At 41.5% G+C, this 27866-nt stretch overlaps 2 protein-coding genes across 2 annotated transcripts in view; one reads left to right on the forward strand and one right to left on the reverse strand.

Moving 5' to 3' along the window:
- malsu1 (mitochondrial assembly of ribosomal large subunit 1) overlaps nucleotides 1-1791 on the forward strand; it is a 39595-nt gene extending 37804 nt beyond the window's left edge. The window contains exon 4 of the mRNA XM_059944928.1: nucleotides 1406-1791. Coding sequence (XP_059800911.1) covers nucleotides 1406-1569 — 164 coding nt within the window. The 3' untranslated portion in view covers nucleotides 1570-1791. The remainder of the gene's footprint in view (nucleotides 1-1405) is intronic.
- Nucleotides 1792-8533: 6742 nt separating this feature from the next.
- The window catches only part of LOC132378218 (insulin-like growth factor 2 mRNA-binding protein 3-B), a 180902-nt gene continuing 161569 nt past the window's right edge, over nucleotides 8534-27866 (reverse strand). Inside the window, exons 12-15 of the mRNA XM_059944929.1 lie at nucleotides 24358-24432; nucleotides 19533-19664; nucleotides 17430-17543; nucleotides 8534-11006 (exon numbers count right to left, since the gene is read on the reverse strand). Coding sequence (XP_059800912.1) covers nucleotides 10908-11006; nucleotides 17430-17543; nucleotides 19533-19664; nucleotides 24358-24432 — 420 coding nt within the window. The 3' untranslated portion in view covers nucleotides 8534-10907. The remainder of the gene's footprint in view (nucleotides 11007-17429; nucleotides 17544-19532; nucleotides 19665-24357; nucleotides 24433-27866) is intronic.

Here is a 27866-nt window from a genome sequence, read left to right on the forward strand (position 1 = left end):
TCGAGGAAGTTACCAGGAAAGTGGATGAAGGGAAGGTAGTGGATGTTGTCTACATGGACTTCAGTAAGGCCTTTGACAGCTCCCGCATGGAGGTTAGTTAGGAAGATTCAGTCGCTAGGTATACATGGAGAGGTAGTAAATTGGATTAGACATTGGCTCAATGGGAGAAGCCAGAGAGTGGTAGTGGAGGATTGCTTCTCTGAGTGGAGGCCTGTGACTAGTGGTGTGCCACAGGGATCAGTGCTGGGTCCATTGTTATTTATCATCTATATCAATGATTTGGATGATAATGCGGTAAATTGGATCAGCAAATCTGCTGATGATACAAAGATTGGAGGTATAGTGGACAGTGAGTCAGGTTTTCAAAGCTTGCAGAGGGATTTGGACCAGCTGGAAAAATGGGCTGACAAATGGCAGATGGAATTTAATGCAGACAAGTGTGAGGTATTGCACTTTGGAAGGACAAACCAAGGTAGAACATACAAGGTAAATGGAGTGCAGTAGAACAGGGGGATCTGGGAATACAGATACATAATTCCCTAAAAGTGGAGGCACAGGTAGATAAGGTCGTAAAGAGAGCTTTTGGCACATTGGCCTTTATAAATCAAAATATTAAGTACAAGAGTTGAAATGTTATGGTGAGGTTGTATAAGGTATTGGTGAGGCTGAATTTGGAGTATTGTGTGCAGTTTTGGTCACCTAATTACAGGAAGGATATTAATAAGGTTGAAAGGGTGCAGAGAAGGTGTACAAAGATGTTGCTGGGACTTGAGAAACTGAGTTACAGAGAAAGGTTGAATAGGTTAGGACTTTATTCCCTGAAGTGTAGAAGAATGACAAGAGATTTGATAGAGGTATATAATGATGGGTATATACAGAGTGAATACAAGTGGGCTTTCAGCGAATGCCACTGAGACTGGGGGGTGGAAGCCAGGACATGGGTTAAGGGTGAAAAGGAAAAAGTTTAAAATGAACATTAGGGGGAGCTTCTTCACACAGAGAGTAGTGGGAGTGTGGAATGAGCTGCCAGTTGAAGTGGTGAATGCAAGCTCACTTTTAACATTTAAGAAAAACTTGGACAGGTACACGGATGAGAAGGGTATGGAGAGAAATGGTCCAGGTGCAGGTTAGTGGGACTCGGCAGAAAAATGGTTCAGCACAGCCAAGAAGGGCCAAATGGCCTGTTTGTGTTGTAATGTTCTGTGGTTCTATGTGACAGTCCACTGATCAACAGTTTTAAGTTAATGTGTGTGTTACTTCAATAATTGGGGAAGGTACAAGGGTTGAACATAAAAACTGGGCTGTGTTTAACCAAAGTGTGGCAGCTGGAATTGTAAGCAACACAATTAGTTTGAATTTGGTGTCAGATTTTGTATTCACTTGTTTTTCCTTCTCCATCCCAAAGGGAACATGGTCGTACATTTTATGCTGCCTGAAACCAGGGAACTCTATGAACTGGAGAAACTCTGGACCTTGCGTTCCTATGATGATCAGTTCCTGAAAATAGCTCCAGAAGTTCTTCCATTGGATTTCATATATGAACCAACTGATGACTTTGAGCAAAAATAGAGCAAATTCTAAAGCACCATTCTGCAGAGATTTCTGAAAAACTGAAAGATGATGTAATGAACCACTTTGTCCAGCAATTCAGTGAAGAACAAGATTTCAGTTTACAGCGAGGCATGCGATTAGCTTGTATCATACAGAAGTAATTTTTTTGAATGAACTGTGCATATTAAGTAGTTGTATATTTTTTAAAGTACAGTTTAAAAATAAATTTATAAAGGCCAAGTGAGTGTCTTCATATAAACAATTGTTTTTTTTCCTTTCCCTTCCAACCCCACCAAGTAGATCTTTGAGTGCATGTGGTTAAGGTGCTTAAAAGACAATAATCTACTAGTCTTAGGCTTGTGAGATTTTCAACATTTTCTCTACCATAAAGATAGAGAAATCTTATAAAATGAATTGCACCATAAACATCTTTCCTGGATATCCAGCCAAACAAAATTTTACACTGGATAAAAAGAAACCTGTGGCAGTAATTTACCTTTCTGTCAGCCTGATAAAGGTACCTGTATGGTGTGTTGCCTCCTAGGTGCCAGGGTATGGGATGCCTTGGATCATATGCAGAGTATTCTGAAGGGCGAGGGTGAACACCAGAAGTGTTGGTACCAATGACATATGTAGAAAAAGTGAGGAGGTCCTGAAGAGAGAACTCAGCGAGTTAGGTAGGAAACTGAAAAGCAGGACCTCCAGGGTAGTAATGTCAGGATTGCTGCCTGTGCCACGTGCTAATGAGAGCATTATCAGGCATGTTAATGCATGGTTGAGAGACTGGTGTGTGGGGGGTGGGGGAGGCTTCAGATTCCTGGATCACTGGGGCCTCTTTTGGAGGAGGTACAATCTGTATGAAAAGGACGGCTTACACCTGAACCCAAAGGGGTCCAATATCCTAAGCAGGCAGGTTTAATAGAGCTGTTAAGGACAGTTTAAACTAATTTGGCAGGGGGGATGGGAACCAGAGTGATAGGGTTGAGGAAGAAGGAAACAGAAATAAATCAAAGATAGCATGCAACAGAGATTATAGAAAGGACAGACAGGAGATGAGGCATAATTACAGCTAGTGTGATGAGTTACAGGGCAACAGAGGCATAGTGCAGTTAAAACAGAAAGCAGCAAATACTGGACTGAAAGTGCTGTATTTGAATGCATGCAGCATAAGAAATAAAATGGACGATCTTGAAATTCAGCTACAGATTGGCAAGTATGATGTAGTGGCCATCTCTGAAACTTGGCTAAAGGATGGCTGCTATCGGAAAGATAAGCAGAGGGGGTGGTGTGGCTCTGTGTATAAGAAATAATAATTCATTAGAAAGGGATGAAAGGTGTAGTCTCTATGGGTTGAGTTAAGAAATGGCAAAGATAAAAGAACCCTAATGGCAGTTGTATCCAGGCCTCCAAACAGCAGCTGGGATGTGGATTACAAATTACAGCAGGAGATAGATAAAGCATGTCAGAAGGGCAATGTTATGATAATTGTTGGGAATTTTAACATGAAAATGGATTGGGAAAACCAGGCCAACACTGGACCTTGAGAGAGAATTTACAGAATGTCTAAGGGATGGCTTTTTAGAACAGCTTGTTGTTGAGCCCACTAGGGGAATGGCTGTGCTTGATTTAGTGTTGTGCAATGATCCTGAGGTGATAAGAGAGCTTAAGGTTAAGGAACCCTTGGGAAACAGTGATCACGATATGATCAAGTTTACTTTGAAACTTGAGGAGAAACTAAATTCCAATGTGTCAGTATTTCAGTGGAATAAAGGAAATTAGAATGGCATGAGAGGAGAACTGGCCAAGGTTGACGGGAAAGAAACACTACCAGGAAGGACAGCAGAGCATCAATGGCTGGAGTTTCTGTGAAAAATGAGGGAAGTGCAAGACAGATATATTCCAAATAAAAAGATAATTTCAAATGGAAGAAGGACACTACCATGGCTGACAAGTCAAAGCCAAAGTAAGAGAGGGCATACAATGAAGCCAAAGCTAGTGGGAAGATAAGAGGATTGGGAAGCTTTCAAAAACTTGCAGAAGGAAACTAAGAAGGTCATTAGGAAGGAAAAGATGAATTATGAAAAGAAGCTGGCAACATATCAAAGAAGATGCTCAAAGCTTTTAAAAAAGTATTTGAAGAGTAAGAGGGTTGAGGGTAGATATAGGACCAATAGAAAATGATGCTGGAGATATTGTAATGAGAAATGCAGATACGGCAGAGGAACTGAATGTGTATTTTGCATTGGTATTCAAGTGGAAGACATCTGCAGTATGCCAGACATTCAAGAGTGTCAGTGAAGTGTTGTGCAGTGAAAATTATGACTGAGAAGGTGCTCAGGAAGCTCAATGGTCTGACAGTGGATAAGTCTCCTGGACCTGATGGAATGCACCCTCAGATTCTGAAGGAAGTAGCTGGAGAGATTGCGAAGGCATTAATGATCTTTCTAGAATCGATAGATTCTGAGAGTGTACTGGATGACTGGAAAATTGCAAATGTTACTCCACTCTTTAAGGGTGGGAGGCAGCAGAAAGCAAGCTATAGACCTGTTAGCCTAACATCAGTGGTTGGGAAGTTGTTCGAATCGATTGTTAGGGATGAGATTACGGAGTACCTGGAGGCATATGGCAAGAGAGGCACGATTCCTGAAGGGGAAATCCTGCCTGACTAACCAGGGTAGACAAAGGAGATGCAGTAGATGTGGTGTATGTACTTGGATTTTCAGAAGGCCTTTGACAAGGTGCCCCACACGAGGCTGCTTAGCAAGGTAGCATCCCATGGAATTACAGGGGTGTTACTAGCATGGGTGGAGTACTGTCTGATTGGCAGAAAACAGAGTGGGAATAAAGGAATCCTATTCTAGCTGGCTGTCGGTTACCACTGGAGTTCCACAGTAGTTGGTGTTGGAAGTGCTACTTTTTACGATGTATGTCAATGATTTGGGCTATGGGGTTAATGGATTTCTGGCTAAATGTGCTGATGATACAAAGATAGGTGGAGGAGCAGGTAGTGTTAAGGAAGTAGCCTGCAGAGAGACTTAGATAGTTTAGGGGAATGGGCAAAGAAATGGCAAATGAAATACAATGTTGGAAAGTGTATGGTCATGCACTTTGGTGGAAGAAATAAACAGGCAGACTATTGTTTAGATGGGGAGATAATTCAAAATGCAGAGATGCAAAGGGACTTGGAAGTACTCGTGCAGGATACTCGAAAGGTGAATGAAATGCTAGCATTCATTTCTAAAGGTATAGAATATAAGAACAGGGATGTGATTTGTTTAAAAAGGGTTCTAAGAGTAAACCTAGCAATTATAGGCCTGTCAGTTTGATGTCAGTGGTGGGTAAATTAATGGAAAGTATTCTTAGAGATGGTATATATAATTATCTGGATAGACAGGGTGTGATTAGAAACAGTCAGCATGGATTTGTGCGTGGAAGGTCATGTTTGACAAATTGAATTTTTTGAAGAGGTTATGAGGAAAGTTGACGAGGGTAAAGCAGTGGATGTTGTCCATATGGATTTCAGTAAAGCCTTTGACAAGGTTCCGCACGGAAGGTTAGTTAGGAAGGTTCAATCGTTAGGTATTAATATTGAAGTAGTAAAATGGATTCAACAGTGGCTAGATGGGAAATGCCAGAGTATTGGTGGGTAACTGTCAGGTTGGAGGCCGGTGACTAGTGGTGTGCCTCAGGGATCAGTATTGGGTCCAATGTTGTTTGTCATATACATTAATGATCTGGATGATGGGGTGGTAAATTGGATTAGTAAGTATGCAGATGATACTAAGATAGGTGGCATTGTGGATAATGAAGTAGGTTTTCAAAGCTTGCAGAGAGAGATTTAGGCCAGTTAGAAGAGTGGGCTGAATGATGGCAGATGGAGTTTAATGCTGATAAGTGTGAGGTGTGACATTTTGGTAGGAATAATCCAAATAGGACATACATGGTAAATGGTAGGGCAATGAAGAATGCAGTAGAACAGAGTGATCTAAGAGTAATGGTGCATTGTTCCCTGAAGGTGGAATCTCATGTGGATAGGGTGGTGAAGAAAGCTTTTGGTATGTTGGCCTTTATAAATCAGAGCATTGAGTATAGGAGTTGGGATGTAATGTTAAAATTGTACAAGGCATTGGTAAGGCTGAATTTGGAGTATTGTGTACAGTTCTGATCACTGAATTATAGGAAAGATATTAACAAAATAGAGAGAGTACAGAGAAGATTTACTAGAATGTTACCTGGGTTTCAGCACCTAAGTTACAGGGAAAGGCTGAACAAGTTAGGTCTTTATTCTTTGGAGCGTAGAAGGTTGATGGGGGACTTGATAGAGGTATTTAAAATAATGTGGGGGATAAATTGAGTTAACATGGATAGGCTTTTTCCATTGAGAGTAGGGGAGATTCAAAAAGAGGACATGATTTGAGAGTTAGGGGGCCAAAGTTTAAGGCAAAACCTGAGGGGGGATTTCTTTACTCTGAGTGGTAGCTGTGTGGAATGAGCTTCCAGTAGAAATGGTAGAGGCAGGTTCAGTATTGTCATTTAAAGTAAAATTGGATAGGTATATGGACAGGAAAGGAATGGAGGGTTATGGGCCGAGTGCGGGCCAGTGGGACTAGGTGAGTGTAAGTGTTGGCACGGACTAGAAGGGCCGAGATGGCCTGTTTCCATGCTGTAATTGTTACATGGTTATATGATGTTGAGGCTGTGTAAGATACTCATGAGAGCACATTCGGAGTATTGTGTGCAGTTTTGGGCTCCTTATTTTAGAAAGATACTGACATTAGAGAGGGTTCAGAGAAGATTCACAAAAAATATTTCAGGAATGAAAGGGTTACCATACGACTAATGTCTGGTGGTTCTTGGGCTGTATTCCTTGGAATTCAGGAGATTGAGTGGGGATCTCATAGAAACATTCCAAATGTTAAAAGGCTTGAACAGATCAGAAATGGCTAAGTTATTTCCCATGGTAGGGAATTCTTGGATAAGAGGGAATGACTTTAGGATTGAACGATGTCCATTTGGAAATGTGATGCAGAGAAATTACTTTAGTCAGATGGTGGTAAATCTGTGGAATTTGTTGCCACGAGCGGCTGTGGATGCCAAGTCATTGGGCGCATTTAAGGCAGAGATAGAAAGGTTTTTGATTAGCCAGGGCATCAAAGAGTATGGGGAGAAGTCAGGGGAGTGGGGATGACTGAAAGAATTGGATCAGCCCATGATTGAATGACAGAGTAGACTCGATGGGCCAAATAGCCTAATTCTGCTCCTATATCTTATAGTCTTATGCTTAACCTTGATAAACTGAAATTGCTTTCTAGATGGGCAATGTTAGTGAAGGGAACTTGACTGATTTCTCTCTCTCTACCCTCAATTAATACTTCAATGTCCTAATGAAGCAAATGGGTGGTTCTGACCAAAGCACTGCAGACAAAAGCACAATAGTGCAATTGGTATTTGGCAATCAAATCTCACTGTTATAAAGATGCCAGCAACCAAGACTCCATTTGCAGCCAACTTACTTGGATGCATCGGAATAGTCCTGAATCGCCTTGGACTACAGTGACCTACTGAAACTCCACGAAAACGTAATGGTTATCAAAGCACTGGGGGTTTCTTTCTGTCCTCTTACAAGTACTTACCCCCCACCCTTTTTGCTCAGTACTTGGTTGAACCACCTCTCGCAGCTATTACATCCAATAGTCTTTTAGGACAAGTCTCTATTACCTTTGCACAACGTGATGGAATAAAATTTACCAGGTTAGTTGGGAAAGCAGCAGTGAACATCTTGATGTCTTGACAGAGTTGCTTGATTAGGTCAAAGTCAGGACTCTGACTGGGCCATTCAAGGACATCAATTATTTTCATTTGAAGCCATTCTTCCATGGTTGCTCTGGCAGTGTGTTGTGTTGTTGTCCTGCTGAAAGACAAACTTACCCAATTGATACTGCTAAATACAAAGAAATTCTGGATAAGAACTTGCTTGCCTCTGCCAGAAAGCTTAAACTGGGTGGAAGGTCATCTTTCAGCAGGACAATGACCCAAAGGACACTGCTAGGGCAACCATCAAGTGCTTTCAAATGAAGAAAATTGGTGCCATTGAGTGGCCCAGTCAGAGTCCTGACCTTAATCCAATCAAACAGCTCTGGCAAGGCCTCAGGATTGCCATCCATCTCCACTCCCCAACTAACCTAGCACAGCTTGAGAAATTTTTGCGAGGAATGGGCAAATCTTGCTCCATTGTGCAAAGCAAATAAGAGACTGACCCCAAAAAAACTACTGGCTGTAATAGCAGAGATGGTTCAACTAAGTGCTGAGCAAAAAGAGGGTGAACAATTTTGAACTGCTGACATTTCAGTTTTTTGGATTTTTAATGATTTTCCCTGTTTTTGGGGGCTCTATTGTGAATCAAGGAGCATGTGATTCACAAATAAAAATTCTCAGTTAAATGATTATTACAAACAGGGATTTTGATCAGTTTACATAAACAAAAGGTTGGGGGGCTGAGTATTTTTACCAGGCATTAGGTCTACACTCTCCATTGAAATTCAGCAGTGAAGTAAACAGACAACTGATATAACACATTTGCTAGCTAGTGCCAGCATTCACTGTTCAGGACTTTACTTCCTGAAAAGAAAACTTCAGAATTTGATATATATTTGGAATGATTGTTCATGTTTAAAAAAACTTGCAGAAAACTGAAAATATATGTATGTGCGATAGTAAGATTTCACTAAAAATACTAAATTCCAAGCTCTTGGCAAATAGGTCACAAGGAGAAATAATTAATCTTCTTATATTAGCAGTTGAAATGCACTATAAATGCAATTTATGAAATTGTGCAAGAGTAAAGTTTTCAAAATAACTTTCCACATTTCTTTCACATGCCTGAGAAGGCATGTAAATGTGATTTTTCTCTACTCGACATTTAGGTGACTGAAAAAAAAGTGTGATTTTCTTTAATACTTGCAAAACACAGATAGGAGTTAAATTCTTTTATTTCATACTGAGGCATTTGACAAGTGGGGCTGCATTGGGGGCACAGTATTCAGATGAACAAAAAGTGAGCCAAATTAATTTTTGCTGGTATCACTTCCACTTACAGAACTATTGTCAACTAAATGCCAGTTAATCCAAAATTACCAAGTGTCATTTATTTGAAAGTGAAAATTAATGTGATCTATCCTAGTAACAATCTCACAATAATCCAGAAAATTAATGATACATCAGCAGCAGATCAGGCAATGTAAATGCAGCATGAAACAAAACCATGTAAAATCAATTTATCAAACATTACTTGCAAGAAAAACAACACAATTGGGCTCTGACCTTTCAGCCTCATGTCAATTCATTTAAGCTATTAAACGACCTTCTGTAGTTCAGTAATTTTATGTAAGAAAAACACTTGCTAACTCTACATGGAGAAGTCACTCTGCCAAAAGAATGAGAATTAATCCATTTTGCTAAAGCTACAACATAACTTTTCAGAACTTTTCATTAGTAATGAATATATGTAGGCAAAAAAAACACACCAGACCATTTTTTAAATTGTCTAATCTGTACAAAAAAATGATCTTTGGGAACAATTAACCTATCCTATGCAGAAATGCCTCTAACTCAAATGTATCTAAGAGGTAGATCAAAAATTGGTGAAGTAAATAGTTTTGCCAAGTTGTGCCCCTCTACTCCAGTGCAGCATGATTCCGATCATCTCATGCACAAAAATAAATCAAACAAAAAAACGTTCAGAGGTAATAGCATGGTTCTGCTCAGACCACACAAACACACAGCAGTGTTTATGCACTTAATATGCACTGCCTTCATTTAAAGCACTGAGGTAGATGGAAATTGGGTTTGCTCAGGAAACTGACTGGAGCATTTTAATGTTACCACAAGTTATTTTAGCTTATTCTGTTCAGACTATACATGCTGGGAGGGTGAGCAAGGTATTTTCTGGCTTTAACATATTATTGCTATACTGTGTGTTTATAGAATGTGCATAAACCCTGCTGTATTTTGATTAAGCACAGGAAAGAGTTGAAACCGATCTTCTCCATGGCTTAGTGTAGTCCACTACAGCAGCTGCATATGTAAACTATCATTTAACAACTTCAGAATGATCAAATATTTGACTTTTTTTCTCTCCCCATTATGGTGATTTAAATGTGTGGTTCAATAAATTCAGAGTGCACTGTAGCAAAGTGTACCCACGCAGATCCAACAGTTCTACCAGTAAGTGAAGATGAAGCTTGCTCTTTGAACAGAATGGCCAAGTCCAAGTAGACTGTGTTAATATGCATCAAGATGCAGTGATGGTCAAAGGCACCAAGGGTCCATGCATTTAAAATTACCCAGTTATACTAAAAGCTAATCCATTGTTCAGACTCTTTCCCCAACCCCTTGCCATCACTTCCTTGTTTTGTTCCCAAAAGTACCATCAATCAAAAAATAGGAAATTAGCAGTTTCATCCTATCTTAAAAAGAAAAAAAAATGGCATTGCTGCTATTAGTATATATTGGCATTATTCGGCGTCTCAAACATTCACAGAATTTTGATCAAATGATGGTGTTGTGGACCTCAGGAAAACTGAGGCTAATATCATTTATCAAATACTCCCATCAGCCAGCAGCTAGAAGCAACACATGGACATCAGGGTTTCTGTGCTGCTCCTGGCGTTTAGCTGATCAAATTTTACTTTTTTATTAAAAAAATAAAATGCTTGACTATTACTTTTATAAAGTATACAAAATAAGCAGAAAAAAGGAACAATTGAGGTACTAAATGCCTGAGGTAGTTTAGTAAAATGCATAATCAATTCATGCCCTGGCCAACACCATTCAACACTTCCCTTAGGTTCTAATGGCAGTGTTCTAGTAATCTTTGTAAAATAATCCAATTTAAAAAAAAACAATTTTGCATGGTGGGACAGATGCCTTAATCTTGCCAATTCCCTTAAACCCCCTCCCCCACAAAAACTCCAGGATTTTAGACGATTGGAACTATAAGAGCAATGCCTTTTTGTAAATGATGAAAATTAGAAGAGAAAGCTTCATTAAACCCAACAGATTCAAACGTTTTGGGAAAGCTAACAAGGCAATATTAAGGTTTGAAATTAGAACAAAAGAAGGGAAGTGAAAGGGCCTTATTTAAAGCTGGGTTTCATAAGGTTTCTTCTTGAACGCCTAGAGAATACATTCACACAAAGACAGAATTCATAGGTCGCCTGGTCCTTGATAAATGTGACTGGGGAAGGTGTAACATATGCTTCTTTTATCAGCAACAGGTTTAACCGGCTGTGATTCCACAGTCTGTCTCTCTTTGGTCTGGCATCTGTCTCTGTGCTAGGTTGGAAATCCTGAACCGTTCACTTTCTCCGTGGTTGGGGCTGTCCACTCTGCGCAAGTTTCTGCTGCTGTTGTCTTTTTACTTGGGACAAAATTTCTTGAATTTTTCGCTGTGCAAGCTACAGGTGAGAAGAGATATCACATGAGTAAGCTTGGCAAAGGGATTCCTTTAATCCAAGTACAATATGGAGATTGAATTTTCTCTCTCCAAAGAATGGCTAAAATGAAAAGGTCAACATCAAATACTAAATGTTTACTGTGAACGTAAATACTAATAAAGCAATCTGGTCCTTGTATCTATAATTTTATAGAGATTTTAGCACTTCCTTACACAAAAACCAAGATGCTTTAGACTGAAACACAAATCTCTTAGTTCTGCATGTAATAAAAATCATATAACAGACCAAGTCCATCCTGGTAACACCAACTCTTGTAACTAATCAATTAGTGCCAACCCAAATATCTCCACCATAGTATTGAAGTTTCCAACTCAAAGTATTTACCCAATTTTCTTTTGAAAATTATTAACTTCTGTGCCATAACCCTTGAAGGCAGTGCTTTTCAGATCAAAATCTCAGCGTGTGTTTACTAATTATGCATCTTCTGCTCTCTAACCTTCCTCCCAGTGAACATTATTTCTTATTTACTCAAACTCTGATGCCCCCCTCAAATTTTCCTTCTTCAGCTTCCCTAGCCTCTCTACAAAGCCACTGATACTGATAATAATCTGTTAAAAACACACAACTTGTAGTTTCCTATCCTGAAATATCTATGAACTAAACTTTTGCAGAAATTTTTAAAATGAGGAATTCAAATGAAGTCCTAAAATCTGAATAAGAGTAGCTGACCAAATGCATGAATTTCAAAAAAGTTTGCAGAACACAAGGAAACGTCAGAAGGTAGACACCAAACACCTCAAGGCGCTGACTCCTGCTCCTCTTCCCATGGGTGCACATTCCCCAAGGGAGGGCTACAATGCTACAAGTTTCACAGTTCCAATAACCAGGAAAATTAGTGAAAGTAGGAGACTGTGCACAATGGCAGGACATAAAGATCGAAGAGCAAACATATATGATCAAATATGACAGAGTCGGTTATGCTTTGGGTTGATGCTTTGCTGCTGCATGTGTGTGGGAGGGGGCTTTGGCATTCTAGTGTTCTTACTGTCATGCATTCTTTTTCCGTGGATGCCTGCGAAGAGCAAGGATTTCAGCTTGTATATTGTGTACATTCTATGATATTAAATGGAACTATTAAACTACCTTTGGTAAAACACCCTAGTTCAGGACTGGGTGATGGTGGTGTCCCAGCTTAGCCCAATCTGTTACTTATGTTGACTTGTGCCATTTTCAATCACCATGTGCAGGTTGATGGGTGTAGACAGTTTAAATAGTTTGGCATGGACTAGATGGACCAAATGGCCTGTTTCCATGTTTTACTTTTCTATGACTCTATGATCTTTCCCTGAACAATAACCATGTGTGCACAATGCAACAGCCCTTTCACTGCAGCTTCTCAGTAAATGGCTTTGCATTACATTGAGAATGTGAAGTAAAGACAATGGACTTGGGTTTTAATTTCAGAGGCAAACACGAGGAAATCTGCAGATGCTGGAAACTCAAGCAACACACACAAAATGCTGGTGGAACGCAGCAGGCCAGGCAACATTTGTAGGGAGAAGCGCGGTCGACGTTTCGGGCCGAGACCCTGACAGTCCTGATGAAGTGTTGCTTGGGTTTTAATTTGTTGTTTTCACAGATCCCAGGAAGATGTGATATTTTACAACTTGAGAGAACAGCACTGTGCAGTACAACATGAAGGGCCAAAGGGCCGGCACTGTGCTGTAATGTTCTGTGTTCTATAACAATATAATTAAAACAGAAATGAGGTCCTGAAACACCTTTGGGAAGACAGCCATGAGAGCAACTGGAACGAGCAAAGAAAATAAGGTAAAAAGCTAGCTTCCCATAGAACATGGGAGGAACACATCTCACATATTGATGCTTCCAGAAGAGGAGCAATGAGTCACATTACAGCTGGCAACAACCATTCGATTCTTCCCACATTCCTATCCATTCTCCCAATTCCACCACTCATCTGTACACTAGCAGCAATTTCTGGAGTGCTCAATTAACCTGCCAACAAACACATGTTTGAAGTGTGCAAGGAAACTCGCCTGGTTTTAGGGCAAACATGTCAACTACACACAGATAGCACAAGAGGTCAGGACTTCTCCAGATCACTGAAGCCAAGAGGCAACACAAATAAGAAAAAATCTGCAGATGCTCGAAATCCAAGTAACACACCAAATGTTAGAGGAACTCAGTGGGCCAGGCAACATCTGTGGAAGAGAGTAAACAGTTGACTTTTCGCGCCGAGACCCTTCATCAGTACTGGAGAAAAAAGATGAGAGGTCAGAGTAAGAAGGTGGGGTGAGAGGAGGAAGAAATACAAGGTAGTAGGTGATAGATGAAACCGGTGGGGGCGGGGGGGGATGAATTAAGGAGCTGGCTAGTCAATTGGTGAAAGAGATTAAGGGCTGGAGAAGGGGGACTCTGATAGGAGAGGACTGAAGGCCATGGAAGAAAGAGAGTGGGGAGGAGCACTGGGGGTGGTGATGGGCAGGTAAGGAGATGATATGAGAGAGTGAAATGGGAATGGAGAAAATAGTGAAGGAGGGGTACCGTTACCGGAAGTTCAAGAAAACGATGTTCATGCCATCAGGTTGGAGGCTACTCAGATGGAATACAAGGTGTTGCTCCTCTAACCCAAGTGTGGCCTCATCACAGATGTCGAGGTCATGGGCTGACATATTGGAATGGGAAGTAGAATTAAAATGGGTGGCCACTAGGAGATCCCATGTTTTCTGGCAGAGTTTTTGGCGAAGTGTTCTCCCAGTCTGCATTGGGTCTCACTGATAAATAGGAGGTCACACCAGATGCAGTAGATGACCCCAAAAGACTCTCAGGTGAAGCGTCGCCTCACCTGGAAGGACTGTTTGGGGCCCTGAATGGTAGTGAGGGAGGAGATGTAAGGGCAGGTGTAGTGCCAGGAGGGAGATCAGTGGACAAACATGCTGAGGATGTGGAGGGAGGGAGACAAATGGACAAGGAGTCACGTTGGGAATGATCCCTGTGGAAAGGAGAAATTGAAGAGGAAAAGATGTGCTTGGTGGTGGAACCCGATTGGAGATGGCGGAAGTTACGGAGAATTATGTGCTGGACACGAAGGCTGGTGGGGTGGTAGGTGAGGACAAGAGGACCCTATCCCTGCTGCGGTGGCAAGAGGATAGGGTGAGGGCAGACACATGCAGAATTCTGAAATTAATTTGTAATCAACCTCGTGGCAAAGCTGAGGGTTTCTTACTTTGGTCACATGCTGAAGTTGGGATATATCCACTTGGAAATCAAATTTGTATCTGTAATCACCAATGGTCAAAGAAATGATCTAACAGATAAAATATTGAACAGAGAGCAATATATCCCAGCAGAGCCATCAACTACTACAGCGGCATGCAAAAGTTTGGGCACCCCGTTCAAAATTTCTGTTACTGTGAATAGTTAAGCGAGTAAAAGATTACCTGATTTCCAAAAGGCATGAAGTTAAAGATGACATATTTCTTTAATATTTTCTTTTTATTTCCATCTTTTACAGTTTCAAATTAACAAAAAAGGAAAAGGGCCCCAAGCAAAGGTTTGGGGACCCTACACGGTCAGTACTTAGTAACACCCCCTTTGGCAAGTATCACAGCTCGTAAACGTTTTCTGTAGCCAGCTAAGAGTCTTTTAATTCTTGTTTGGGGGATTTTCGCCCATTCTTCCTTGCAAAAGGCTTCTAGTTCTGTGAGATTCTTGGGCCGTCTTTCATGCACTGCTCTTTTGAGGTCTATCCACAGATTTTCGATGATGTTTAGGGTCAGGGGACTGTGAGGGTCATGGCAAAATTCTCAGCTTGCGCCTCTTGAGGTAGTCCATTGTGGATTTTGAGGTGTGTTTAGGACGGAGGTCGGCAACCTGCGGCTCCGGAGCCACATGCGGCTCTTTTACGTCTGTGCTGCGGCTCCCTGCTGCCTTGGGAAATAATTGGTCAGCATTTAATTAAAATGTATTTTATGTTAGTTTGTTAGTTTTTGAAATGTAATTCTAAATTTGAAGATTATGGTGATCTTGTACAATCTAAATAAGACGTTGTGGCGACCCATTTCCTGGCACATTGGAACCGGCTCAGCGTTCAGGCTAAGGGAGATAGCCTACGGGGGTTTGTGAGTACGTGTCTTTTGCAGCATCTGCGCCCATGGGGGGGGGGCGGGTTGAGGGAGGCTTAAAAGCAAGGCTGTTTAGTTCGAGTAAAGCTATCTTTGACTGCAGTTTACTGATTGCGTGTAGCACACCGCTACAACGTGTTTTTATCGCTGGCTGTCCAGAGGGGAGGTGCTGAAACGCTTTGTCGCGTGTCTGGAAGAAGTGAAAACATTCCTGGGCAGCAAAGGGCTCACCTTTCCTGAGCTGGAACAGCCAGAGTGGCTGGATACGCTACACTTCATGGCAGACATGACACCGCACCTGAACACGCTGAACACAGTTCTTCAGGGAAAAGGACGTACAGCCCTGCACATGTTGGAGGATGTTTTGGCATTCGAGCGCAAGTTGACAGTGCTTGCCAGAGATTTACAGAAAGGCACATTGTCTCACTTCCCCAATTTGAGAGAGTTCAAACAAGGTCACGACATGATAAATTCGGAGTATTTACATTCTGCAATCATCGCAATGCAAACATTGTTTGGGAAACGCTTCTGTGAGTTCAGAGAGGAAAAAAAATCATATTATCCTTCCCGGTCACTCCCCTAAGCATCAATCCATCCCTACTGAATACGACTGCATTGTCAGGTGTGAGTCAACCTGACCAAGTATGATAAATATTTTAATTGCCTATTATTTTACGTATATTCATATGTTTTCATTGTTCAGTGAAATAGTCCTTTTATTTTTCAGGTTGACAGCTGGCTGACGTTATTTTTGGTTTGCTGCTGGCGGCAAATTTAAGTTTGGCGTTTTTCATAAATACAAGAAGGACTCAAATAGACAGAGTATTTTACTTAAAAGTAACCTTCAACCCAACGTCTTTTTTTCGGAGTTCAAAATGTTTTTGTTGCATGCAGAAATGTAATTTCGTTTTCTCTGCAGGAGTTCATCAATTTCATAAATGCAACACATTATAGTTTGCTTATACATAGCATAAAGGCAAAAAAAAAACTTTGTATGCAGTGTTATTTCATTTTAAATGTCAAACGGGTTTTGCGGCTCCCAGTGTTTTCTTTTCTGTGGGAAACGGGTCCAAGTGGCTCTTTCAGTGGTAAAGGTTGCTGACCCCTGGTTTAGGATCATTATTCTGTTGTAGAAGCCATCCTCTTTTCATCTTCAGCTTTTTTTAAAAAACAGATGGTGTGATGTTTGCTTCCAGATTTTGCTGGTATTTAATTGAATTCATTCTTCCCTCTACCAGTGAAATGTTCCTCATGCCACTGGCTGTAACACAAGCCCAAAGCACGATCGATCCACCCCTGTGCCTAACAGTTGGAGAGGTGTTTTTTTCATGAAATTCTGCACCATTTTTTCTCCAAACGTACCTTTACTCATTGCGGCCAAAAAGTTCTATTTTAACTTCATCAGTCCACAGGACTAGTTTCCAAAATGCATCAGGCTTGTTTAGATGTACCTTTGCAAACTTCTGATGCTGAATTTTGTGGTGAGGACGCAGGAAAGGTTTTCTTCTGATGACTCTTCCATGAAGGTCATATTTGTGCAGGTGTCGCTGCACAGTAGAACAGTGGACCACCACTCCAAAGTCTGCTAAATCTTCCTGAAGGTCTTTTGTAGTCAAACGGGGGTTTTGATTTGCCTTTCTAGCAATTCTACGAGCAGTTCTCTCGGAAAGTTTTCTTGGTCTTCCAGACCTCAACTTGACCTCCACTGTTCCTGTTAACTGCCATTTCTTAATTACATTATGAACTGAGGAAACGGCTACCTGAAAACACTTTGCTATCTTCTTATAGCCTTCTGCTTTGTGGGCGTTATTTATTTTATTTTCAGAGTGCTAGGCAGCTGCTGATTGTTGGGACAAGGTTTGAGGAGTCAGGGTATTTATAAAGCTTTGAAATTTGCATCACCTGGCCTTTCCTAACGATAACTGTGAACAAGCCATAGCCCTAACAAGCTAATTAAGGTCTGAGATCTTGGTAAAAGTTATCTGAGAGCTCAAATCTCTTGGGGTGCTCAAACTTTTGCATGGTGCTCCTTACCTTTTTTTCCTCAGTCTAAAATTGTACAGAACAAAAATAATACACTAATCTTGCTTAAAATGTTGAAAAGAATGTTTCATCTTTAACTTTATGACTTTTGGAGATCAGTTCATCTTCTACTCACTTAACTATTCACAATAACAGAAATTTTGACCGGGGTGCCCAAACTTCTGCATGCCACTGTATGTTACACCCCTTGTGAAAATACAAATCAAGAAATTAATCATGGAAATAAAAATTTTACCTGACTTGCAAAGAAATGACCAGTTATTTTCACAATGACCTGATCATTTTCATCTGGCATTTGATCCCGAGGAACGACCACTTCTGCACTTGTCAGATTCTGCAGTTCATTTACCTTTCAGAAACACAGAAAACTTTACTCCCACTTATTCATTCCTGACCCAACTTTAAAAATACTAGATTAGTTCAGTTTTTATAGCACATTGAAGCTTTGTGACTGGCTCAGCTCGGCATGACAATATTTAAGTTGTGCCCTTACCCAAAGTGTTGAGCTAGATAATGCTTATAGATAAAATAACTTAAAATTTAATGTAGCAGCTTGATTTACAGGATTTGAATACAAGTGGCTTTAAACATCAGAAATAGAAGACAAATTGTTATGTAATTACTCAACTGTCACAAGACCATTGAATATTGAAAGATTATGAACAGAATGTCATCACAGCTGAAAAGTTTGGAATTAGCACCATAACTGGAACCAGAAACAGAATTAAAGAAACTTAAGAGGATGACGGTTTTTAAAAATTATCTGCAGATCTCCTTAAGGACTCCAAATGAAGGATCACCAACAAGTACTGTAAACAACTCTAGGCCTTCTAATGAGGAGATGAGGGAGAAGGCAAGGAACAATATTTGAAATGAAACATTTAAAGTAAAAATTGCACAATTACAGACAATACATGAACAAAAGAAGAAAGGAAAAGCTTCCAAATATAAATTTAAGCAGAAAAAAAAAACAAGTGGAGAACACCAGTTTTGCAAAGTGGCAAAGAGAACTAACTCAGACTACAAACGAATGATCTTGAATGCTGAAGCTAACATTTCACTCTATTTCAAGACATGCGACAATAATAAATCAATTACCAATGTGTTAGAATCTTCTGAAAGATTAGATAACAAAGCAATGAGGCAGAGATGGTATGAGATTGTGCCAAAAATTAACGGCCATTCTGTTCAGAAGTGCCAGTGTAGCTTCAGTGCCAACATCAACACACACTTCATGTGCACACTGATACACCTGGACTTACCAATAGGCCCAGGATTTTTTAATATACAGAAGTATGGGGTCAACTCATCTCACATGACCCCCATTACTTGACAGGGTTGCAAATCTTCAATAAAATGGAAGTGGCAGTAATGTACTTTCTGATACATTCAGTGGCCACTTTAATACTGACACCTGTTCGATATTGCAATTATCTAATTAGAGAATCATATGGCAGCAACTTAATGCATAAAAGCATGTGGACATGGTCAATACATTCAACTGTTGTTCAGACCAAACATCAGAGTGGGGAAGAAATGTGATGCGAGTGACTTTGACCATGGAATGAATGTTAGATAGGGTTATTTGAGCATCACAGAAACTGCTGATCTTCGTCAGTCTCTGGTTTACAGAGAATGGTGCAAAACAAAGAAAAACACCCAGCAAGCAGCAATTCTGCGGGCAAAGACATCTTGTTAATGAGAGAGGTCAGAGAATGGCCAAACTGACAGGAAGGTGACAATAACTTAAATAATCACATGTTACAATCGTAGCATTCAGAAGAACACCAACATGTGCTCAGCGGCCACTATTAGGTACACAAGGTGCCTAATAAAGTGGCCACTAAGTATGCATTAAAATTTACACAAGTTATTTTTGTTACTCCAACATAAATGCAATAATTTATTATCTTGACACTAAGACAGTGGAAATGGCCTTTTGAGGTCATTAATTGTCAGGAGGGCTTGAAGAGGAAACAACTTGGGAAAGAGGAATTCAGTTTGGGCTTCTTGTCTACAAGCCCTGGCAGACCATTAGGTGCTGTCATCAATCAGGGATCCTTCGACTGTTGTTCAAGCTGACCCAATAAAATTAATAATATTCAGCAGAGATTTCTAATGGGAGAGTGGGGTGTGGAGAAATGTGACAAGCTGGAAGTTGTGTTTTTGATATCTGCAGATGATAAAAAAAATTTGTAATGACATGAAACAGATCATATGGTCCCATCTAAGTTTGCAAAGTGAGTGGGTAAATGATGCATCCTGATTTATGTTGAAAGCCACAAGGTGGATTTACATTACAGTCCAAACACACACAAACTAATAGCCCAGCACTCACCGTTTTACCTCCTTTCCCAATAACTCTACCAGCAGCATGGGATGGCACTTTAATATGGGTCTCTAATTTCACCTCTTCTTTGGGTCCGAAGAAGTTCTCTTCTTTGAGTTTACTATAGATTCTTCCTTGCGCCTAAATATCAAAACACATGGTAGAAGTGCCCATCCAAAATCTGAGCTTGCTTTCTTACTCTAACAGCTAAATAACTTTACTGAAAACTGAGGCTGGATGCAGGTATTATTCTATCAGTCCCCAATTCAATAATCAAAATGCCCAGATTTAGCACAATGACGAGAACTTTAGGTCCCATTTCAAATTTAATGCAGGCCTGAATTTGTAGAAAACGTCATTTGTAGTACTGTTGCAACCTTTACTGTTGCACAATTTTCAGGAAAATAAAGGTCACCCAAAGGTCATTCCGGTGTCCCAATCAGTGGTGGAAGCACTGCACAGCCAGGAGGTTTCAGCAGGTTGGCAACACTTGTTTAAAAGGAGAGCTTCACAGGTGTTCAGTGTCATTCCGGTGGCCCAATCAGTGGCGGGAGTAGTGCACAGAGTAGTAAATAAAAGTACAGAAGGGATAAGCGGAGTGGCCATTGTTGAACCTGAATCCAAGGGGGAGCCAATATTCTCATGGGCCGGTTTGTTAGAGCTGCTGGGGAGGGTTTAAACTAACTCGGCAGGGCGATGCCAACCAGAGCAAAGTGACTCTAGATAGGACAGATGGTAAAAAGCAAAGATAGCATGCAGTCAAACTGTCAGGAAAGGCAGGCAGATGAGAGGACAAAATTGCAGCAGGCAGGGATGCAGAATCAAAAAGGGGAGCAAATACAGTACTCAAAGTTTTATATCTCAATGCATGGAGTTTAAGAACTAAGGTGGATGACCTTGTTGCACTGTTACAGATTGTGGGTGTAATGTGGCCAAAACTGAAGCGTGGCTGAAGGACGGTTCTAGTTGGGAGCTGAACATCCCAGGATACACATTGCATCCAAAGGATAGGAAGGTAGGCAGAGGGTATGGCGTGGATCTGCCGGTAAAGATTGGCTCCAAATCTTTAGAAAGATGTGACATAGGATCGGAAGATGAGTTGTGGGTTCAGTTAACAATCTACAAGGATAAAGGGATCCTGATGGCACTTATGTATAGGCCTCCTAACAGTGGCGGGGATGTGGACCACAGGTTACAATGGGAAATAGAAAGGTGTGACAAAAGGGCAATGTTATGATCATCATGGGAAATTTTAACCTGCTGGTAGATTGGGAAAATCAGTTAGTTAAAGAGTGTCTATGAATGGCTTTTTAGAGCAGAGGAGTGTGAAGCTTTTAAAAGCCTAAAGAAAGTAACTGAAAGTATCATTAGGAGGGAGTAGATGAAATATGAAAGCAAGCTAACAAACATTATCAAAAGGTGTTTTCAAATATATAAAAAGTAAAAGATGAAAGTGGATATAGGACTGCTAGAAAATAAGGCCAGAGAATCCCTTGATACCGTAGTCCAAATCATTGACATACATTGTAAAATGTAACAGTCCCAACACCGACCCCAGTGTAACCCCACTGGTAACCGGCAGCGACCCAGAATAGGATCCCTTTATTCCCACTGTTTTCTGCCGACCAGCCAATGCTCCACCCACGCTACTAACTTCCCTGTAATTCTATAGGCTCTTATCTTGCTAAGCAGCCTCATGTGTGGCACCTTGTCAAAGGCCTTCTGAAAATCCAAGTACACAATGTCTACTGTATCTCCTTTGTCTACCCGCTTGCAACTTCCTCAAAGGATTGCAGTAGGTTTGTCAGGCAGGATCCTCCTTTCAGGAAACCATGCTGGCTTTGGCCTATCTTGTCATGTGCCTCCAGGTACTCAGTAATCTCATCCCTAACAATCAATTCCAACAACTTCCCATCCACTGATGTCAGGCTAAAAGGTCTATAGTTTCCTTTCTGCTGCCTCCCATCCTTCTTAAATAGCAGAGTAACATCTGCAATTTTCCAGTCATCCGGTACGACGCCAGAATCTATTGATTATTGAAAGATCAGCGTTAACGCCTCTGCAATCTCTCCAGCTACTTCCTTCAGAACCCAAGGGTGCATTCCATCAGGTCCAGGAGATTTATCCACCCTCAGAACATTAAGCTTCTGAGCACTTTCCAGCACAGCCGATCCCCTAGTGGGCTCAACAAGCTTTTCTAAAGCGCTATCCCTCAGACATTCTACAAATTCTCTCTCGAGGTCCAATACTGACCTGGTTTCCCCAATCCACTTCCATGTTAAAATCCCCAACGATTATCATGACGTTGCCCTTCTGACACACCTTTTCTATCTCCTGCTGTAATTTGTAATCCACATCCCGCCTGCTGTTTGGACGCCTGTATACAACAGTCATTAGGGTCCTTTTATCCTTACCATTTCTTAACTCAACCCATAGAGACTCTACACCTTCTAATCCTACGTCATCTCTTTCCAATGATTTAAATATTATTTCATACACAGGGCCACACCACCCCCTCTGCCAACTAATCTAACTTTCTGATACACCATATATCCTTGGATGTTCAGCTCCCAATGGCAGCCATCGTTTAGCCAAGTTTCAGAGATGGCCGGAACATCACATAAACATAGAAAACCTACAGCACAGTACAGGCCCTTTAGCCCACAAAGTTGTGCTGAACATGTTCCTACCTTAGAAATTACTAGGGTTACCCATAGCCCTCTATTTTTCTAAGCTCCGTGTACCTATCTTGAAAGACCCTATTGTATCCGCCTCCACCACCGTTGCTGACAGCCCATTCCATGCACCCACTACCCTCTGCATAAAAAACCTACCCCTGACATCTCCTGACCTACTCCCAAGCACCTTAAACCTGTGCCTTCTTGTGGAGGGCATTTCAGCCCTGGGAAAAAGCCTCTGACTATCCACACGATCAATGCCTCTCATCATCTTATACATACTTGCCAGTCTGCAGCTGAATTTCAAGATCATACATTTTACTTTTTATGTTAGGTGCATTCAAATACAACACTCTCAGTCCAGTATTTCTTGCTTTCTGTTTTAACTGCACTATGCCTCTATTGCCCTGTAACTCATCACACTGGCTGTAATTATGCCTCATCTCCTGCCTGTCCTTTCTATAATCTCTGTTGCACACCATCTTTGACTTATTTCTGTTTTCCCTTTCCTCAGCCTTATCACTTCTGTTCCATCCCCCTGCCAAATCAGTTCAAAACCTCCCTAACAGCTCTATTAAATTAGCCTGCTAGGATATTGGACCCTTTGGGTTCAGGTGTAACCTGTCCTTTATGTACAGGTCGTACCTCTCCCAAGAAGAGGCCCCAGTGATCCAGGAATCTGAAGCCCTGCTCCCTCCACCAGTCTCTCGACCACACATTAATACGTCTGATCATGCTGTACTTGCACTCACTAGCACATGGCACAGGCAGCAATCCTGAGACTACTACCCTACAGGTCCTGCTTTTAAGCTTTCTACCCATCTCCCAGAATTCTCTCTTCAGAACCTCCTCCCCTTTTCTACCTATGTCATTGGTACCAACGTGTACCAAGACTGGCTGTCCACCCTCTCTCTTCAGAATACTCTGCACCTGATCCGAGACATCCTGTACCCTGACACCTGGGAGGCAACACACCATGTGGGTATCTCTATCAGGCTAACAGAACCTCCTGTCTGTTCCTCTCACTATGGAATCCCCTATGACTATGGCATTCCTCTTCCTCTTTCCCTTCTGCACCATGGAACCAGGCTCAATGTCAGAGACCCAATCAGTGTGGTCATCCTCTGTCAGGTTATCTCCTTCAACCGTTTCTAAAACTAGATAACAACTACTGAGGGGGATGTCCACAGGGTGCTCTCTACCATCTGAGCTCTTTCCCTTGCTACCCTGACTGTCACCCACTTATCGGACACCTGCAGCCTCGGGGTGACTAATTTCCTGGAGCTCCTCTCTAGCTCCTGTTCACTTTCCCTAATAAGCTGTAGGTCATCAAGCTGTAGCTCCAGATCCCCAACACTAATGTGTTACCACAAGTAGCTTTGGAGGCCAGGTTGTTCGGTATAATTAAGGCAGAGATTGATAGGATCTTGATTGGACACGGCATCAAAGGTTACAAGGATAAGACCAGGGAGTGAAACTGAGGAGGGGAAGAAAGATCAGCCTTGATTGAATGGCAATGGTCCAATTGACCTAATTCTGCTCCTATGTCTTATGATCAATAAATGCTATTAGATGCACCAGGTTATGACTGGCTGAGATTTCACCACCGTAGGGTGACAGTCAGGGAATAAAACTGAACAACGATTTGTCATTAACATTAACCTCTTCCCCCCCAGATAAAATCAGTGGTGAGTTGAAGGGTGCTAAATTAACACCACAAACTGCCACAGCTAGTTTGAGCATTTGATAATGACTCCAGAACAACTTAGATGACTGTAGTATTCAAATGGACAGCAATTTATATAAACAATAACACTTACATTAATTTATTTCAAAGGCATAATCCAATATGAGATGGATTCTTGACCTCACCATTATGATCTTGCACCAGATTGTCTGGTCTGTACTTTATTACTGTAACTTTATTCTACACTCTTTTGTTTTACCTTGTTTTACCTCAGTGCACTGTGGCAATGATCCAAAATGTATGAACAGCATACAAGTTTTTTCCACTCTATCGTCAATGATTAGTCTTTAGTTTATGCGCAAATAATAGATCTGAAGATGTGTGGCTTGGAGACTAGAGGTAGTTCAGAAGTTGTGCATGGAAGAAACCTTACTTCATGCCAATTTACACAATCTCTGTGATCATTCACCTTAAATTGAGCTTCAGGCTGCCCTGTAATAATCACCATCCGTTGTTTCGCATCAGGACCTTCTGCAGGAGCGATCTGCAATACAACATGCATCAGTACCAGAAGTTCCTTGTAAGGGAAGAATGGTGGTGTACAGAACTATAACAACAAGCATTTCATTGCAACTCTGTATACCATGAGCTCATACACATCACAATTAAACCTTAATTTCACCATATCAACTTTCTGCAAAACAATCCAAACCCAAGATGCTTCACTAAAATGATATCAAACAACACAAAATCCACAAAATAATTTATATAATTGACCAAATGTTGGGGTAAAGAATCAGCTGAGGAATATGCTGAAAGGTGAAATGGTTTCCATACTGACGACCTGGGTGGCTAAGGCAGGGCCATCAGTAAATTCAAAAGGATCTGCATGATCACAGAGCTGGGGGAGATTACAAGAGATCCGAGAATCAGAAACTGAGTTATTATACTTGCTGTATACCTCAAAATTCATTGTTTTGCAGTAGCAGTACAATGCAAAACCAAATTATAGATTACTAAATAAAACCAATAGCTAGGCTAAAAAGCTTAATTGTGGCTTCATCAGACCATAGAACCTACTTCCAGCTGATGTCAGAGTCTCCCACATACCTTCTGGGAAACTCTAGCTGAGATTTCATGTCAGCTTTTCTTTTTGCCACTCTCCCATAAAGCAGTGACTGGTGAAACACCCAGGGAACAGATGTATGCGTAGTCTCTCCCATCTCAGCTACTGAAGCTTTTAACTCCTTCAGAGTTGTCATAGGTCTCTTGGTGATTTCCCTCACTAGTCCCCTTCTTGCATGATCTCCCAGTTTTTAAGGACAGTCTACTCTTGGCAAATCTACAGCTGTGCCATATTCTTTCCATTTCTAATGACTGACTTAACTGTATTCCAAAGGATATTCAGTGACTTGAAAATTTGCTTGTATCCATCTATTGGCTTGTGCTTTTTAATAACCTTTTTACAGAGTTGCTTGGAGTGTTCTTGTGTCTACATGGTGCAGTTTTTGCCAGGATACTGACTCACCAGTAGTTGGACCTTCCAAATACCGGTGTATTTTACTACAATAAATTGAAACACCTTGACTGCACACAGATCTCCTAAACCAAATCTCCATTTAACTAATATGTGACTTCTGAAACCAACTGGCTGATGCGAACTCACAGCCAGAAAGCTACAGTTCAGAAACAGGCGATTCGGCCCATCTAGTCTGTGCCAAACCATTTGGATAAATGGAGCAGCACTGTAAGGATTATGTTTTTGATTTCTCAAGTACCTTCAAAACCATGCAGCCCTCATTGCTGAGGGGAGAAGCTCCGTTCAGTACAGTTTGGCACCTCCATTGTATTCTGGATAATGGACTACCTGAATGGCAGACCACAGTTTGTGCGGCTTCAGAGCTTGTGTCAGATATGGCTATAAGCAGCACTGGGGCCCCACAGGGAACTGTATTGGCTCCCTTCCTGTTTACCCTGTATACTTCAGACTTCAGACACAACAGAGCCATGTCATCTGCAGAAATTCTCTGACAACTCATCAATAGTTGAGGGTGAGAGGATGAATACAGGGACCTGGTGCAGGAAGTTATCAAATGGTGCAAGGTAAATCATCTGCAGAACAGGAAGGGAGCAGTTACTCTACTGGGGGTATCCTATAGGCCCCCTGGTAGCAGCAGAGATACCGAGGAACAGATTGGGAGGCAGATTTTGGAAAGGTGCAAAAATAACAGGGTTGTTATCATGGGTGACTTTAACTTCCCTAATATTGATTGGCACTTGTTTAGTTCCAAGGATTTAGATGGGGCAGAGTTTGTTAAGTGTGTCCAGGATGGATTCCTGTCACAGTATGTTGACAGGCCGACTAGAGGGAATGCCATACTAGATCTAGTATTAGGTAACAAACCGGGTCAGGTCACAGATCTGTCAGTGGGTGAGCATCTGGGGGACAGTGATCACCGATCCCTGACCTTTAGCATTATCATGGAAAAGGATAGAATCAGAGAGGACAGGAAAATTTTTAATTGGTGAAGGGCAAATTACGAGACTATAAGTCTAGAACTTGCGGGTGTGAATTGGGATGATGTTTTTGCAGGGAAATGTACTATGGACATGTGGTCAATGTTTAAGGATCTCTTGCAGGATGTTAGGGATAAATTTGTCCCGGTGAGGAAGATAAAGAATGGTAGGGTGACAAGTGAAGTGGAAAATCTAGTCAGGTGGAAGAAGGCAGCATACGTGAGGTTTAGGAAGCAAGGATCTGGTGAGTCTATTGAGGAATATAGGGTAGCAAGAAAGGAGCTTAAGAAGGGGCTGAGAAGAGCAAGAAGGGGGCATGCGAAGGCCTTGGTGAGTAGGGTAAAGGAAAGCCCCAAGGCATTCTTCAATTATGTGAAGAACAAAAGGATGACAGGAGTGAAGGTAGGACTGATTAGAGATAAAAGTGGGAAGATATGCCTGGAAACTGTGGAAGTGAGCGAGGTCCTCAATGAATACTTCTCTTCAGTATTCACCACTGAGAGGGAACTTGATGATGGTGAGGACAATATAAGTGAGGTTGATGTTCTGGAGCATGTTGATATTAATGGAGAGGAGGTGTTGGAGTTGTTAAAATACATTAGGACGGATAAGTCCCCGGGGCCTGACGGAATATTCCCCAGGCTGCTCCAAGAGGCAAGGGAAGAGACTGCTGAACCACTGGCTAGGAGCTTTATGTCCTCGTTGTCCACTGGAATGGAACCGGAGGATTGGAGGGAGGCAAATGTTATCCCCTTGTTCAAAAAAGGTAGTAGGGATAGTCTGGGTAATTATAGACCAGTGAGCCTTACGTCTGTGGAGGGAAAGCTGTTGGAAAAGATTCTTAGAGATAGGATCTCTGGGCATTTAGAGAATCATGGTCTGATCAGGAACAGTCAGCATGGCTTTGTGAAGGGCAGATCGTGCCTAACAAGCCTGATAAAGTTCTTTGAGGTGGTGACCAGGCATATAGATGAGGGTAGTGCAGTGGATGTGATCTACATGGACTTTAGTAAGGAATTTGACAAGGTTCCACATGGTAGGCTTATTCAGAAAGTCAGAAGGCATGGGATCTAGGGAAGTTTGGCCAGGTGGATTTAGAATTGGCTTGCCTGCAGAAAGCAGAGGGTCGTGGTGGAGGGAGTACATTCGGATTGGAGGGTTGTGACTAGTGGTCCCACAAGGATCTGTTCTGGGACCCCTACTTTTTGTGATTTTTATTAAGGACCTGGATGTGGGGGTAGAAGGGTGGGTTGGCAAGTTTGCAGACGACACAAAGGTTGGTGGTGTTGTAGATAGTGTAGAGGATTGTCGAAGATTCCAGAGAGACATTGATAGGATGTAGAAGTGGGCTGAGAAGTGGCAGATGGAGTTCAACCTGGAGAAGTGTGAGGTGGTACACTTTGGAAGGACAAATTCCAAGGCAGAGTACAAAGTAAATGGCAGGATACTCGGTAGTGTAGA

The sequence above is a fragment of the Hypanus sabinus genome, chromosome 20 (genome assembly GCF_030144855.1).
Source record: "Hypanus sabinus isolate sHypSab1 chromosome 20, sHypSab1.hap1, whole genome shotgun sequence".
In the NCBI taxonomy this organism is placed as follows: domain Eukaryota; kingdom Metazoa; phylum Chordata; class Chondrichthyes; order Myliobatiformes; family Dasyatidae; genus Hypanus; species Hypanus sabinus.